Source organism: Amborella trichopoda, chromosome 8, assembly GCF_054954075.1.
Source record: "Amborella trichopoda isolate Santa Cruz 75 chromosome 8, AtrichopodaSantaCruz75HAP2 v2.0, whole genome shotgun sequence".
Classification (NCBI taxonomy): Eukaryota; Viridiplantae; Streptophyta; class Magnoliopsida; order Amborellales; family Amborellaceae; genus Amborella; species Amborella trichopoda.
The window spans coordinates 40,816,800-40,833,731 of NC_142343.1; the positions used below are offsets into that span (position 1 = coordinate 40,816,800).

The 16,932-nt window shown below is 33.3% G+C and overlaps 2 protein-coding genes across 10 annotated transcripts; one reads left to right on the plus strand and one right to left on the minus strand.

Annotated features, from left to right (window-relative positions):
* Nucleotides 1-799: 799 nt before the first annotated feature.
* EMB2453 (Tetratricopeptide repeat (TPR)-like superfamily protein) lies at nucleotides 800-8,932 on the minus strand. 9 transcript variants are annotated; one of them, XR_016061725.1, is made up of 5 exons: nucleotides 8,462-8,932; nucleotides 5,950-7,157; nucleotides 3,370-3,436; nucleotides 1,542-1,621; nucleotides 800-1,337 (listed from the first exon to the last, which is right to left on the minus strand). XR_016061725.1 is itself a non-coding variant. In XM_006843630.4 (2 exons), the coding sequence occupies exons 1-2, from the start codon at nucleotides 8,828-8,830 to the stop codon at nucleotides 6,042-6,044; spliced, it is 1,485 nt and encodes a 494-aa protein (XP_006843693.1). In that variant the 5' UTR covers nucleotides 8,831-8,932; the 3' UTR covers nucleotides 5,850-6,041. The 9 variants fall into 9 exon arrangements, 1 of the variants encoding a protein (XP_006843693.1); XR_016061724.1 differs by having other exon boundaries at nucleotides 1,502-1,621; XR_016061726.1 differs by lacking the exon at nucleotides 1,542-1,621.
* Nucleotides 8,933-13,899: 4,967 nt separating this feature from the next.
* LOC18433546 (protein LURP-one-related 7) lies at nucleotides 13,900-15,945 on the plus strand. Its single transcript, XM_006843631.4, has 3 exons — nucleotides 13,900-14,328; nucleotides 14,461-14,730; nucleotides 15,617-15,945. Exons 1-3 carry the CDS (start codon nucleotides 14,098-14,100, stop codon nucleotides 15,734-15,736), a joined length of 621 nt encoding a protein of 206 aa, XP_006843694.1. The 5' UTR covers nucleotides 13,900-14,097; the 3' UTR covers nucleotides 15,737-15,945.
* The last annotated feature ends 987 nt before the right edge of the window (nucleotides 15,946-16,932 follow it).

Consider the following 16,932-nt stretch of genomic DNA (forward strand, 5'->3'; position numbering starts at 1 on the left):
ATTCCCGATCCAGATTGGTGTTTCATAAAACCCTGATCTCAACCATCCTGATACAAATATGACCTGTGTATCACGGTCATTTATCAATCATGTTGACCCGTTCCAATGTGCGCTCTCTCTCTCAAGTAATTCAGTTTAGCAAATAGAGAAAATGAAGATGAAAGATCATGTCAAACAACCAACAGTACACTAACTCAAAAAAATTAAAGGTAATTTGGATGATGCAGGGTGTCTTAATTACTCTTATTATACATCGATTAGAAATCCTTCCAGTTTGAGTAAGATGTCGCAATGAATAAATGACATCCATCCAAAATGCCACGGTTCTTTAGGGAGGATGAATTCCTTGTTATGGTCTAGAAAAAGTATTAATGCTGCTTTTTTAAACACAGCACCAAAATCAACATGAATCAGAGGAAAAAAAATAGATAGCTAAAAAAAAGATCAAGTGAAAGGAGTAACAGATTAATATAGAAACACTCAAACTGAAAAGCCTATGAGATTAAAAGTGAAAGGTGAAAACAAAGGCATTCGATCTTTGAAGTTCAGTGTTGTTTATTCAGCATCAGATAAAACCCAAAACCTAGAAACCCCACAAAAGATTCCATGCTTCTAAAAACTGACTCACATTAAGATTTACTTCCTGAAGAAATTGACTTAGCAAACCACACAAAAAGAACCAGAGACTAAATGTATGAAAGAAAAGCCCATGAAAATTCCGCCACATGTCGATGTACCTTAATTAATGCAAAACTCAGATACTACACACTCTTATACTTAGCATTATCATGATACGCTAACACAAATCAACTTTTTTCTTTTTTCTTTTTATAAGGGAAAAGAAAAGCGCTACTGCATGTCCAACTATTGACAATGGCTTTAGCCCACAAGCAAGATGACAGCAGTCCTAAAGAAGAGCACTTCTGGATAAGATCATATTAACAGCAGATAATCTACCTCAGAATATGTTCATAGGAAGCTAATGGTAGAGCAGACTCTGGGCTGGACTTGTGCGAGTGCATGCTTGTGCACGTCCATGCTTACGTGTGCATATGAGAAAGAGAGAGCAATGTAATGGAGTTAATGAAGTTACGTACACATGAGCATACAAAGAACGCATGTAAGAAGTCCCTTCTAGTGGGTTAAGTAGGAGCTCCCATCCCAATCAATATTTTATAAGAAATTTCATGGGTCACAGGGTGGTGGTCACTAGCAGTAGGGCAGTGATTGATGGGTAGTGAAGTGCCAACCATTCTACCGTTCAAGTGTCTAATCCAATGGTTCGAAAGAGAACTCCCAATAACCAGATACAAGGGACCTCCGGCAGCATCAGTTCCCTGCATACAGTGTGCATGGGTTTTCCTTTCAAGTCCAGTTCGAGATGATCAACAAAGAGCTCGCCTTTGTTTTTGTTTTTTTTGTTTTTTTTTTTTTCTCAATAAGCAAATAGTCTGTTATAAAGCAAGAAACAAGAGACCGGAACAACATGTATAGCACGTACACAGAAAGGACTCATAACAAGGGGGGGAAACCATACACACTTGGATTAAAAACCATAGTTTTCATCCCCTGCTCACCCTTCACACATATTTTCCTTTTTCATACATGGACCTTTTTACAACTGCAGATAACGGGAAATAAAATGATTCAATTTAGTACTTAGTAGAGTGGCTATAGAGATCCAATTTGCATGGAAACATGAAAAATATACATCAATAAGAGATTAAAATGATCTATCAGAAAAACAAAAGGAGTTGTCATTGTTCAAAGAATTACAATTAAAGAAAATATACAGCAACAATTCAAGGACATACCAACACATAAATCGACCATGTTTCTTTCATGGGAAATATAAGAAAAAATCATAGTCCATAAAACAAGTGCCACTCAAAAACTGAATGTCACTGGAGTTTGGAACCTCACCTAAAATAAAATTGCCGCCAATTGGTTTTCTTTTTTTGGTAGGTCAACGGTGAGATTCAAACATGGGACATAATGTTGCGATCGTCCACACTGTAGGCATCAAGTCCATTTCCTACTTCCCTATATCAAATTTTGTTGCCATTGTGTCTTGAAAGGATGGCATCAGAAGCACTATTTAACAAATCAGAATCAAGCCCTGACTCGGCAGGAGTCTGATTCTAATTTTCCCGATGAGACTCGGATGATTCATGAACTGGATCAGGCTACAGATTTGCAAATAAATTAAAAAAGGAAAAAAAAAGTAGAGCAATCGAAGAAATCAGGCAATTCCAAGGATTTTCCATCAGGAATCATCCATCTCATGGTTCCAATCATACTCGACTGATTCCAAGTTGGACCGGTAATTTTTTAGTTGCTAAGCATCTTGGAAAAGCTTTTTTTGATAATCAACACTACCAATCTCCATCGCACTACGGTGCAATTTTATTATTGAAAAAGTTTATATAAGGTGTTAACCTAATACTATTGAACTAAGGTGCACCTCTAAAATACTCCCAAAGAGAGTGTTCTAACGGCCTTGAGAGATATGGATACAAAGAAAAAAAGAATTTCAAGTCTAAAAATAGTACATCTTGCAGCAAGTTATTTGGACCATCTATTTTCAAGATTTTCAAATATTTATATATCTGCTGAATTTGTACCATTTTTGAAATTTTAAATTTCAAAACTAGGGATGAAAATAGATTTTTAAGCCATCATAAGGTTTCTAACACCGGAACTGCATCTTCAAACAAAATTTAGAGGTGCGCCTTACTTCTAGAAAATAAGGAGAGCACCTCATATAAACCTCACCCTTTTATTATTCAAAAGTTCTAAAAAATAAGAAAGCACCTGTAGGACAGAAAAAGGCAGTCTACCAATAGAAACACTAGAATATGGTGATGAGATTTACTTAATATCCAAACATTCGAAACAGCAAGCTGCATATGAGCAATTGAAGTAAAGAACAGCAGTATATGATGCACTTCTTTTTTGTTAAGCCATATCATACACTATAGGACAAGATTCAATGAATTTCTCAGCTCCCTAATTCTGTGAAAACATTACATAAGGTCAATAATGCTTCATGATGCTATTATTACTATAAAACATGTGGTTCGTTATATTTGTGATAATATAGTAAATACAATATGATGTGACACATCAGCTTTTGCATTAAAGCACCAGTTCATTAACCTGCTGTATTTATAATTAGCTTTAGATTAAAGGATATAGTTTTACAAGTTTTACAGATTCAAGCCAGCCAATTTCTCAAGACCTAGACGGCATAACAAAAGAAGGAAGTACTTAATTGCAAGCAAAAGCTAAGAATAGCCCAAGTTGAGATAGCTAAACAGAACCTTCTTAATCTTACTTGAAGCATGACATCCACAGATAAATGCATACCATAGTGATCGAATAGCAGGTAGAGAATAAAATCCCTGTAGTAGCCAAACTTTGTGACTATACTCCCCTGCACACTTAGCAGTTCGTCATTCAATGCATTTAGAAAGGAATTTTTAAATTTCCTAGAAACATGACCAATTGATTAGTGGCACCTAGCAAAAGAACATCAAAATCTGAGCAATTCATATAAATAAGAATCCAAAAATAAAGGGAAATAAACCATTATACCAACTTCCAAAAGTGTCTGAAACCTGGCTTCCCTAAGACAGGGACATCATCTAGATGCATACCTTGAAACTCAAATAATCAATGTTTCAAGAATACAAATTCATCAAGTACGCCAGTGATGACGACTATAACACTTAATGGATTTTCAAGAAAAAGAACAATACGGTTAATTTTCAATCAATAGGTCCATATCCCCCCGGCTCCAAAAAAAAAAAAGAAAACCCAAATACACACACACACATGAGTATATATATATATATATATATATATATATATATATATATAAACTCTTCTCAACGCCTATTGGCGAAAATGAACAGTGATTTCGCCTACCCACATCACCATCCAAACTTCATTGTACGGTCACAATTGTCCGATGGTGTTTCAATTTTCATTTTTTTTCTACAAATCCAAATTACTTGAAATTTGGCATGTGTGTACATCTTAGTGAAGAGCACCTAATAAAAATATGAAAAAACTAATTTGCAAAATATAAATTGACCAAAATACCCACTTAAATTTACGTGGGTATTTTGGTCAATTTATATTTTACGAATTATTTTTTTCATATTTTTGTTAGATGCGCCTCACTAAGATGTACACACGCTCTAAATTTCAGATCATTCTGATCAGTAAAACAAAAATGAAAAATGAAACACTACTTTCACCTATATATATATATATATATATATATATATATATATATATATATATATATATATATATATATATAAGTGAAAATAAACATTGATTTCATCTATCATCATCACCATCCAAAGTTCATCACACAGTCACGATTGTCCGGTAGTGTTTCATTTTTTATTTTTATTTTACAAATCCGAATGGCCTGAAATTTGAAGCGTGTGTTCATAAAAAATAGACGAATCTAAGAAAAATATCAAAAAAATATTTAATATGAAAAAAATTGACCAAAATACCCCTGAAAAGTTTCGGGGGAATTTTGGCTAATATGTTTTTCGCGAATTATTTTTTTTATTTTTTTATTAGGTGCACCTCACTAAGATGTACACATGTTCTAAATTTTAGATCAATCCGATTTGTAGAAAAAAAAAATGAAAAATAAAACACTATCGGACAATCGTGACCGTGCGATGAACTTTGGACGGTGATGAAGGTAGGATAGGAAAAGTCTTCCCAACCCCTATAGGCAAAAATGAACAGTGATTTCGCCTACCCTCATCACCATCCAAAGTTCATCGCACGGTCACGATTGTCCGGTAGTATTTTATTTTTCATTTTTTTTACAAAACTTTTCGGGGGTATTTTGGTCAATTTTTCATGTAAAATATTTTTTTGATATTTTTTATAGATTCGTTTATATTTTATGAACACACGCTCCAAATTTTAGGTCATTCCGATTTGTAAAAAAATGAAAATGAAACACTGACGAACAATCGTGACCGTGCGATGAACTTTGGACGGTGATGAGAGTAAACAAAATCACTGTTCATTTTCACCTTTAGGTGTTTTGTAGTATATATATATATATATATATATATATATATATATATATATATATATATATATATATACACGCACTCATAGTTGTAGATGGCAGCATTTATCTAGGAGCTTACTGAGATCGTCTTTAATCAAAACAATGACCGTCAGGACCATATCCGAAAATCTCCATATGTGAAATCCAGTTGTTATCCACAATCCACATTAAGGGATATAGGTTCTCCTAAAGTATACAGATGATAGAAAAAAGAAAGAAAGAAAAGGCCAAAGACATAGAAAAGAAATATACTAATGGCAATTTTACTGGATCCCAAAATCTCTACATTAAAAATCAGGTGTTATTGACATAGCTTACAATAATGAAACATAGATCACATCAAATAGGTAGATCAGTACATATACATGCATTGCTAGCTTGTCAGTGAATCGATTAGCTTGTTAAGATCACTTTTATGGCTACTTTTAAACTAGCTCCCACTAAAAACACTGATGTTCTAGAGCCATCTACTACACTAGAAGGCTGAGTGCTACTTGCTTGTGTGGAGCCAAGGTTCCCAAAGCCTCCAAGACGAACTTTTTATTTGGAACAGTGCCATCTTTATCCATTCTTTGGTTCTTTAATCCAAAGAACCACCGCTTTCAAAATTTCCTAAAATATGTGAATCCAGTTGTTATCCATGTAATAAGAGATATAGGTTCACCTAAACTATAGAAATAATAGAAAAGAAAAAAGAAACAAAGAAACAAAGAAACAAAAGGCAAAAGACCTAGAAAATCAATATACTAATGGCAATTTTACTGGATCCCAAAATCTCTACATAAAAGATCAGGTATTGTTGACATAGCTAACAATAATGAAACAAAGCTCACCTCAAACAGGTAGCTCATCACATTGACATGGTTTACTAGCTGGTCAGTGTACCAATTAGCCTGTTAAAATCGCTTTTATGGCTAGTTTTAAACTACTCCTTACTACTCAAAACTGGTGCTCTTGAACCATCTACTACACTAGAAGGCTGAGTACTAATTGCTTGTGTGGAACCAAGGGTTCCCAAAGCCTCCAAGAAGAACTTTTTATTTGGAACAATATCATCTTTCTCCATTTGTTTCACTAGCATCTCTAAAAGGTCCATCATGTTGGCTTTTGTGTATGCCTTATAAAGAAGTTTATATGTCGAAGAATCAGGCAAAACCTCCTTTGTGCGTGCATATTGCAAGAGGAGGTCAGCTTCACCAGTCAACCCATTCATACAATACACATCAAGCATTGTATTCAGTGTCGAGACTTGTATCTGCATACCTGAATCTATCATCTCAGAGAATATATCTCTTGCCCTAGAGACACAATCACAATACCCATAAGCCATCATCAGGCTCTCATATGTGATAAAACTCGGTTTATAGCCTAAATCAATCATTTTCCTAAAAACCCATTCAGCCTTCTCCCTGAGCCTAGCTTTTCCATAGTTGGTAATCATTGAATTGAATGTTGGTAATGTAGGCTTTTCCTTGGAGCGCAACAAGCTCTTGAATACTTGCTCCATCTTATCGAAAGCCTGGCGTTTCCCATATGAATCGATTAGTAAGTTATATGTGATTGTGTCGGGTCTACATTGGTTCTTTCTCATTCGCAATAGCATTGCCTCCAATTCAACAAGCATTCCATTCTTCCCATACGCATCCATAACACCATTGTAAGTGTAAATATCAGCTGAAAGAGCATTTGTTTCGAGATCTACGAATAGGGTTTCAACCTGGTAGACATCTCGAGACTGTGCAAAAGCCCTTAAGAGAATGTTATAAGTGACAATGTTGGGTTTACATCTCTCTATACCTTTCATCTTTTCCAAGTATCCCATGGCTTTGGCCAAGGCCTTTGTTTTATCCTTTGAATGCAAATGTGCAGTGATAAGAGCATTGTACACCGAAGTGTCCGGCCGACAACCACTGTTGCGCATCTCAGAGAAGAGCCACATTGCCATTCGGGTCTGCCCTTTCTTTCCCATTACTGAGATCAACTTTGAATAAATACCGTTATCTGCAACATACCATTGTTGTTTCTGCATCCATCTGAATACCTAGATACAAAATCAGAAAACTGTAAGGAATAACAATATTCTGCATTTCGCATACACATGTGTACGCACATAGAGAGACAGAGAGAGGTTCACTAATAAATTTGAAAAAAAACAACAGGCTCTCACATTTCCCTAATGAAGCAATTTGCACTTTCAAAGGCCAGTTGATCCTTGACCAATTCGGAGAGGAAGTGGTGTTCTTTTCAATAACATAATTTGGAGTTACTCACAAATTTTTCATGAATGGAAATGTTATTAATATCCAAAACAAGCAGGATATATTACACACTTTTATGGGCATTATAGTATTGGGAAATATTTGTCAAAAAATACACGATGACATGTGATGCAACATGATGGCACTCATGCTCGCTTCATTGTGCTTGCAACTTGGGGCACATTAAAAAAATTTCCGAAAAATCCCAAAAAATTGTTTAAAAAGGGGAGATTATTCTATACATTTTTTTATAATTTGGATGTTATTGGCAAAGACTGGTGAGTTTTTTTAGCATAATTATATTTTCTTTTTTTATTTTTTAAAATGTCCCCAACTATTTTTTGAAATCCATGTTTTCTATACCTTTTTAAGCCTATTTGGAGTTTTTAAGGTTGTTTTTTGGTTTTATTTAACTCTTAGTAGCTTCATTGTAAATTTTCCTATTTTAAAATTTATCTAGGGCTTTTGGTCCTGTACAGAACACGACCAAGTAACTAGCCTTGGCCAAAAGCCGAGTCCCTTGGCCGAGGAGAGTCGGTCTCATCAAATGGCCAAACTAGCAGAAAGTATCCGTAATTCATGGTAATCATACTTGGATTATGTACGATTCAATAATAATAATAATAATAATAATACTTGGATTATGAAAAGGGATAAAAGAATGGTTGCTCTAAATGTTAAGTTTTTGACAAGCATTCGGCATGAAAATCATCTAATGATCTGCTAGCTCCTGAGGTAATTGTTTTTTTAGCAGCTAATTGTAACAGTTTGTCTTTTCAGATGCACAGGTAGGCATTAACTACATCAATCAAATTAGATAGAATCGAATATAAAAGAAGCATCCATTAAAAAAACCATTAGCTTCATGAAAAGAACATAGAAATAACTCAAAAGAACAATAAATGAATAACTGCTGAAATTAACAGGAAAAAAGCAAGTGGGGCCAAACTCAAACCCATCAAACACAAAAAAAACAAAAATAACCAGCTCTAAAAAGAACCCCTAAAAGCGAAAAAGAATAAAATCTTCTGAAACATCAAAAACCCACATAATCTATAACAAAAAAATCAGGGAAAACAATGCTTACTTCAAGACATTGTAGCCAATTATCCCTCTTCCCAAGCTCTTCAAAAAGAAGGAAACAATGCTCATTTCTAATAATTCTCACATACTTGTTCAGTGTGCTTATTAAAGGCTTATCCTTGCTCGAATTTCTCACCAACACTGAAACAAGCTCTTCCACCTCTGACTTTTCACTATTCTGTGACCTCCTCTTCTTTGAGGGAGCCAAACCACATGTAATAAATTTGGGAGCTTTTTTGCAGAGGAAAAACTTCGCCACTAAATTTGGCGGGCGCTCTCCAAATTTGGTAGAGAGATTGATTCGTTGTTCAGTGAATAGTGATGGAGAGGGGAGGATTTGAAGGGGAGAAAGAGCAGAGAGATTTGGAGGCATTTTCAGTGGAGTGTTGCCAAAGTTAGGGGAGGAGGAGACGGGGAAAGAGAGAGAGAGACTCTCCACATTTGGGGCAGTTTCAGCGTGCTGCAAAACCTGCACATGTGCCCCCTTGTATAATGCCGCTTAAATATGGATTTTAGATCCAAATTATGATCTTGTTAAAGTCAACATGAATATTGAAAAGAGAAAAATCAAGTTAAAAATGTGTTTTTTTTGGGGGATTTGTTTTTTGTGTAGCATCCATATGTTAATTTTAGCAAGAGCCCGCTGACTCATGAAGAACTTTTCCTCCTAAAAGTGGTGTTGGAGTCGGACGCCCCCAACTTTTGAGGGGTTAGTCCGTAAGAACTCATTTTAATTTTATTTAACAAAATATGTTTAATTTTATTTAATGGGTTTGGTCTAGTCGAATCTTAGTTTTACAAATCGGTTGGACCAAATTTTAAAAAATATATATAAAAAAAAATCTGATAATTAAAAAATATAAAATATATTACGAAAATATATTTCAATTTTATTTAGCGAGACAAATCTGGTAAAAACAAGGTGGTCGAATAGGGTAAAAATTAAGTTTTTGCTTTAGTAGATCAAAGTAGGCATCATTATGTAATAGGATTAGATAATATGTTTTAGTGTTGATAATAATAGTGTTTGATTACTCGGGTGAGCCATCTCGGACTCGCTCAAGTAACTCGGACGCACTACCTCGGTGAGCCTGAGTATCTCCGAGTTGTGTGTCCAACTCGATGATCTCAAAAAAAAATCAAAAAACTTAAAAAAAATTGACTCACCACCCTAGCAAGTCTGAGTAATCACGAGTTGTGTATCCAACTCCAGGATCTAAAAAAAACAAAAAGAATTAAAAAAAATCAATAAATAAGAAATTTATTAATCATATGTTTTTTTGTTTCATATCATTTTGGCAAAGATTGGAAAGTGTTTAGGTATGAATACTTATATTCCTTTTTCGATTCGTTTTTTATTATTTCTAAAATACCACCATCACATATTGACTTTTTCAAAATCCATTTTTCATAACTTTTTTAACCTCATTAGAATGTGTTTTGTTTAATTGTACTTAAACATATTCTTCCTCTCTTTTTTTATTTTTTGTTTTTTATTTTTAACACTTTTTGGCCTTGACCAGAACTCGGCCCAACTCAGCCCGAGTTCCTCGGACTCGAGCCTAGTTCTCAGCTCGGGACTGGGCTAAGCATCCGGCCCAACTCACTCTTTCCAAGACAGCAAGATTTGGACCCGCCAAGGCAACGATTGACGATCCAACTAGTTGACAAGACAGTCCAATGTCATGTTTAACGAAACCTAAAAATCAATTGATTCTAGTTTTTATAAAGGGATTGTATACAATGAGACAATGTACCTTTAATACAATGAAGTCACAAGTATTTATAACCATCTTATGTGAAATCCAATAGCTTAGGTGTGTCCTATAGTTTGAGAAAAATTCTTTTAAAGTTTAAGCTTGGTAAATAGAATAAATGCATCCATTCAATTTCACATCCAATGATAACAATTAATTGTGACCACCTTGTACCAAAGGTAAATAGTCTCGTTGTATTTTCTCTTTCAATATGCTTCTATTGTGTCAATAAACGATTGTGTCAATTAGATTTTTCAATAAAAAAATCATTTCTCCAATCAATAAACGATTTAATCCCTCATTTATGATGGCAAAAACCACAATATACCACAATTAGGTTAATAATAGCATGGTAAAAAATCATTTTGTCTTTTCATGAAGTTCCAAAGCTCCAGCCTGCAAATTGAAGTTTTCCCTTCTCTAAACTTGTCGTTTAATAGATCACATCCCCTAAGAATGGGTTCCAAAAAGTACTCCTAATTGCGGTTTTGCTCAATGGAGCAAATGCATATTTTGCTCTTATGGGTGTATACTGATCTTGTGAGTTTATGAAAAGACAAAATACCTCCCAGAGGAAAATGTTTATACAAGGTTGACACTTTAAAATATGGAATTAAGATACATATCTAAAATCCTTCAAAAAATGTTGTTTTGACGTTCGAAAAACATTGGATTTATCACCTCGACATCGAGATGTATAAATATGAAAAAAAAAAAAAAGAGATTTCTAATCCTAAACATAACACATCTTGTAACACATTATTTAGACTGTCCTAAAAAGTTTTTAAACCAAAATTGCATTTCATTACAAAGTTTGGAGGTGCACCTTACTTTGAATGTTTAAGGTTGTACCCTTTATGCAAACCATGCCCTATTCTAAATCAGTAGTTTTGGCGATTTTTGAAATTAAATATAAGCATCTTGAAATCAATTAGAACATGAAATGTTAAATAGTTCCATCTCAGAGGTTCTTTTTTTATCAATTTTCCTAAAATAATTTAGGAAAATTTTAAATAAATTAAGAAGAATATTATTAAATAGCTTGAATTTTCTTACAAAACTATTAAATGGCTCAAAGGATTTCATGAATCACTGTGGTCTAATTTTTTAAATTTTATCTCATAAAAGTGTCTCTCTCAAAAATATTGGTGAAAAAAATTCTAAATTACCCAAGTTCAAAGTTGGGAATCCCAAACAAACAGAGATATTGTGGTAATTTAGGCTCCTTAAGTGGGCCTGGAAATAGGCCGAGCCTGGGCCCAGACAAAAACTCATATATTGCTCACTTTTTTTGGACCATTCGATAGGCCGTCCTTCTACAATAGCCTTTAGACATAACTCTCTTCGGATAGGATTTAATTTTATGTGAAATCAATTGTCTTGTCTAAAATTAATATACTATAGATAATAGTATTATTTTTACTTGTTTGGTAGTATCGTATATTTTGCATAATATCATTTAATTATTTATGTATTTAAGTTATTTTTAGCTACTTTTAAAGCAACAAAAATGTGAATTTCAGCTAATTACTTTGAAGAAAATGCAAATAGTTATTCAAATAATAAAATTAATTACAAAATCGCCTATAAGTTTATTTGAAATGACCTTATGATGGATCCTGCCTGATAACTTGTTATCCATAATAATTATTTTATTGAAACAGTGACTTATCCATGATAAACAGTGCATTCAAACAGGTACCAAGACATTCAAATAGAAACAAGGCTTCTCTCGATGAAGTGCGATGTTTTTATTAAAGAGGGGCCTATCTAAAGTTACATGTATGGTCATCATGCATTCACCCATAATCATGATGTTATCACCCTTGCATCAATGGGTTGGAGGGTCATTATGGGTGCACGTCCCCGCTTCTCCTCATCAACGTCAACCTGTTGATTGGACAGTTCTAAACGACGTTAGCATTGTCAATATGATTGCTCATGCTTCATTAGATGATTATTCTCAAAATAAAATAAACTAAATTTTGAGCTTTGGAATACTTAGATCTTACCCTCTTATATGGTTTCTACGTTAAATTTTTTTTTTTTTTTTTTGACAATGTTAACATTTTATTTATTGAAAATCAATCAATCGTTGAAAATACAATTGATTACAATGTAAAACACAGGTCCTCATAAAGAACTATAGATGACATCGATTCTCACCTTTTAACTAATCTACCAGCCACCATATTTGCCTCTCTACAGACGTGTGAAAGAACATCCAAAGATTCATATATATCTATTATATGTGACCACATCTATCTCAAATTCCACGGTACAACTTGTTATTTCTCCTTAAAAATTAAAAGACCTTGCAGAAGATATTTTAGCTCATCTTGTTTTGTTGTTGCCCAATGGAGTAACTGGACACTGTACATATATGGTTGCAACCTTATAGAAATAAGGGTACACCTTAAAAGTTAAATACAAAAGAGTATTATGAAGTTCCAAAATATTCCAATTGATCATGTTGATCTCAAGATGTATATATAAAATGAGAAAAACATAAGTTCAAATCATAAAATTAGTACATCTTGTAATAGATTTTTTAAACCTACTTTCAAAATTTTCAAGCGTTTATAAACCTGTTCCATTTGCATAATTTTTAAAATTTTATTATAATTAAGACCAAACATAGACGTCAAGCCACCGTAAGGTTTCAGACGCCTAAGCTACATCTTTCTACAAAGTCTAAAGGTGCGTCTTATGTAAAGAATAAATTAACACCTTAGACAAACCTCACCTATTATATTTTGGTGGTTTTGAATATAATAAATTATTACTAAAAATTATATACTATAAGACTATTTATCTTTGTTATAAGGAGCTCACATGAATTAGAGGATTAACACATTCTAAAAAAAACTTTGGAAAAAGATCTAAACCGCATTCCCCTTTTTTGAAGAGATCGTTTAAAAGGACAGAGTTTCTACCAAGACTAGGCTTTATGAAAACTAAATAAAGCGTTACCTTAAATGCTCATACGGAAAGTACTTTTAGCAATAGAAATCTCCAAACATAATGCATACAAAATTAATTTTCAACACAGACAATAATATTTGAAATTTAAAAAATGGTACAGATCTTGCAGATCTATAAACCCTTGGTTTTAGGGTGAAATGGACAGTTTAGATAATTTGTTACAACATAAATTATTATTAGAACTTAAAATCCTATTTTTCTTCACAACCATAACATTCAAGTCAAGCTGATCAATGTAAGGTTTTCTAATACTTAAATTATAATTGGAAAATGGTTTGATAGGGCTGATGCCCTATCAAAATAAATAAAACCTTACCTCATGACTCATCAAAATTGCAGTTCAAGCATTAGAAAACCTTTACATCAACCGTACTGGCTTGAACATTACGATTATAAAAAAAAAAAAGGATTTCAAACCCTAAAAATAGTATATATTACAATAAAAAAATTATAAAAAAAAAAATTCAAGCTCTAAAAATAATATATATTATAATAAATTACCTAGCTTTGCACCTTAAAAGTAAGTGTTTTTTGATTTGTAAGATTTATACAATGTTTTGAGTTTCAAATTTTATTATCGGTACTAAAAATTAATTTTAGATCAATAATAGATATTCCCATTGCCGAAAGTACTTTCCGAATAAAGATTTGAGGTGGCGCTTTATTTTGTTTTCATAAAATCTGGACCATCCATTATAATTTTCGATGAGTTATGAAACGAGGTTTACTTATTTGATAGATGATGCGGCCTACCATTTTCCTTCAAACGAAAAAAGTACTCTCCGAGACCCATAAAGCAATTATTCTCGCTCTACACATCCCATCAAAAGCGAAAATAAGAACAAAAAGAAGGCTCCTATGCTGTTGTCAATTTCTTTATCCCAAATGATCGTCAAATATGGAGGGCGATTCCAATTCCCCGGCGACTGAACCCGATTTTCCAGTGGCTTCCGGCGAATTCCCTGTGGATCTGTACATCACCAAAAGGCCCATACATTTCGGCCCTTCATATCTAACTGTCACTGATTTCAACGGCGATCCGGTCTTCACCGTTCATCACAAATTTCGCAGCAAAACTCGCCTCTTGCTCGATTCATCAAAAAACCCCATACTTTCCATCCATGAAAATGTAAGCCCCCTTCTTCTTTTTCTTCTTTTTTTTTTCTCTATTTTTTTGTTATTGGGTTTTTTCAGCAGATAATTTTATTGGGTTTTTTTAGCACATAATTTTTGTTAAATTAATGGGCGATTTTTTCATCAGGGTTTATTATGTGAAGCTTTCCGAGTAATTGACGGCGAGAAGAGAGATAAGATTTTCAGTGTCAAAAGATCGGAATTTTCTCGATTTAAAACGGAATTGGAGGTTTTTATTGAGCCTGAAAATATTTATGGAAATTATAAAATTGACAATATTGGTGATGACACAATTTACTATGATAATCAAGGGGAGGAAATCTGCGATTTAGTAGTAAAGGGCAGCCCTTATCGAAGATCATGCAGCGTTTACAGGGGATGCTCGATAGTTGCTCAGGTAATTGCCATTTTATTCTATTTTATGTGTTTTTATTCTATTTTTATGTTTTTTTATTTCTTTATATTTCCTTTATTCAAATTTTTTTTTTTTTTGGAAACATGGGTTTTAAAATTCAAGTTTGATTGGTTTTAAAAAATTTCGGCGGATTTTTTTGGGCCATTGAAATTTTAGGGGTGTTTTTTCTTTTAGCCTCAAATTGGGCACATATTCACCTAATTTTAGCCAATTCGGTCCTTTTTTTCTTGTTCATTGTCTTCTCTTTATTATTTTCTTTTTTTATTTATTGGAGTAATTATTTTCTAAATTTCACGGCCAGTTCAAGCTATATTGCGTTTAGAAAAAATACAATTATGGTGTATCTTTTTAGTGAAATTTGAATGTTTTCCTGATCACACAGTGGTGGTTAATTTGAAATTGTGATTATTTGAATTTTAGTATCTTGATTACATTTGATATCGTTTTACTTAGGAAAAGCCTTATAAATCTATGGGCGAAGTTGAATAGTGTTTAGCTCAGTTGCGATTTTGTCTTAAAAGTCATAATGGCTCCACAACCGCGTGGTGGCTTCATTTTTCTTATGGTTTCTTGATTATATCTAATTTTACTCTCTCGTATCTCCTTATTAACTGAGAATCACATGCACAAATTATCTTTGCACATACTATTTTTTGCCTAATTGAGTGAGTTTTTGTCAAATTTTTGGTGAAAAAATCTCTTTTGTTAATTTTGCATTGTTATGCTTTTTTCTCTTCTTTTTTTTTTTGTAAATTCGATGAGTATTTCAGTTCTGGTTTTAATGAAATTCTAAATAATGCTTTATTATGTTGAAATGGGTTTAAACTCTTGAGGTGAAATGAATGATTTATGATATTGGGTTTTGCAGATGTGTCCCTTGCACAGGCTTCGAAGGATTGTGGTGGGAAGGTTCAAGTTTCGGCTCACTCTTTTTCCTGGAGTTGATCAAGCTCTAATTTTGGCGTTAATTGTAATATTCTTAAAATAGTATAATTTAGGATAACACAAGCGCACACACACCATCTAGGGTTTCAGGCGACTGTAGACCGAGGTTTAAAAATCAGATCCGATTTTTCCCGTTCAAACTGGAACATATGGTTGACAGGTCCGAGTCCCTCGGAAATGGGGATGGGAACAATTCATCCAGGGATAATGTTTTTATGTGTTTTAATGTTATAAAGAAAAACTTTGCTTTCATATTGATTTGGCAAGCTTCTTTAAAAAAAATTAAATAACCGGCACTGTTTTGGGCCTCATTAATCAAAATTATGTCATTTGTGAACAACATGCACCACTGTATCTCATTTTATAGTTATATGGTTAAGTCGTCTATAATTGAGACAAAGAGGTATGGGCTCAATGCTGACCCTTGATATAAATTTATTGTCACTAAAAACTTACATATTTTTCCACTAGTTGTTTGTATACTAGTCAGCTATTCATCGTACATATCTCTCACCAAGTTAATATATGGTTTGAAGACTCATTTCTTTCTCAATACTCGTCAAATCAAATATCGAGGTACTCTATCATAAGCTTTTTCTAGATCAATAAATACCATGTGGAGGTATTTTCCCTTCATCTTAAACTTCTCAATGAATTACCTAAGTAAGAAAATAGTCATAGTTGTTGTCTTTTCTGGCATAAAACTAAATTGGTTTTCAGATACATTTGTTTCATACTTTAGTCGTTGTTCAATCACTCTCTCTTAAAGCTTCATAGTATAACTCATAAGCTTACTCTTTCGATAGTTCGTACATTTTTGTATGTCTCATTTGTTCTTGTCAATAGGTATCACAATATTTTTCCTCTATTCGTCTGACATTTTTTCTTTCTCAACACCTTGTTGAGCAGCTTTGTCAGCCACTCAATGTCAATCTTCCTCATGCACTTTTAAACCTCTATCGGGATTTCATATGGTCCTAAAGCTTTTTCTTTCTTCATCATTTTCAAAGTTTATTTCACTTCTAAAATCCTAATGATACGAATGTATTTATGACATCCGCCCTCATTTGTACAAACAGTTTCTTCTATTTCCATTGTGTTCGTCACTTAATAAATTTTGAAAATAAACTTTTCACCTTTCGTTGACATCGTCATCCTTCACTAATAACTTTTGACTTTCGCTCTTAATGAGTAAGTTTTCACGGTATTTTATTCATGATTTATCGCTATCTAAAATTC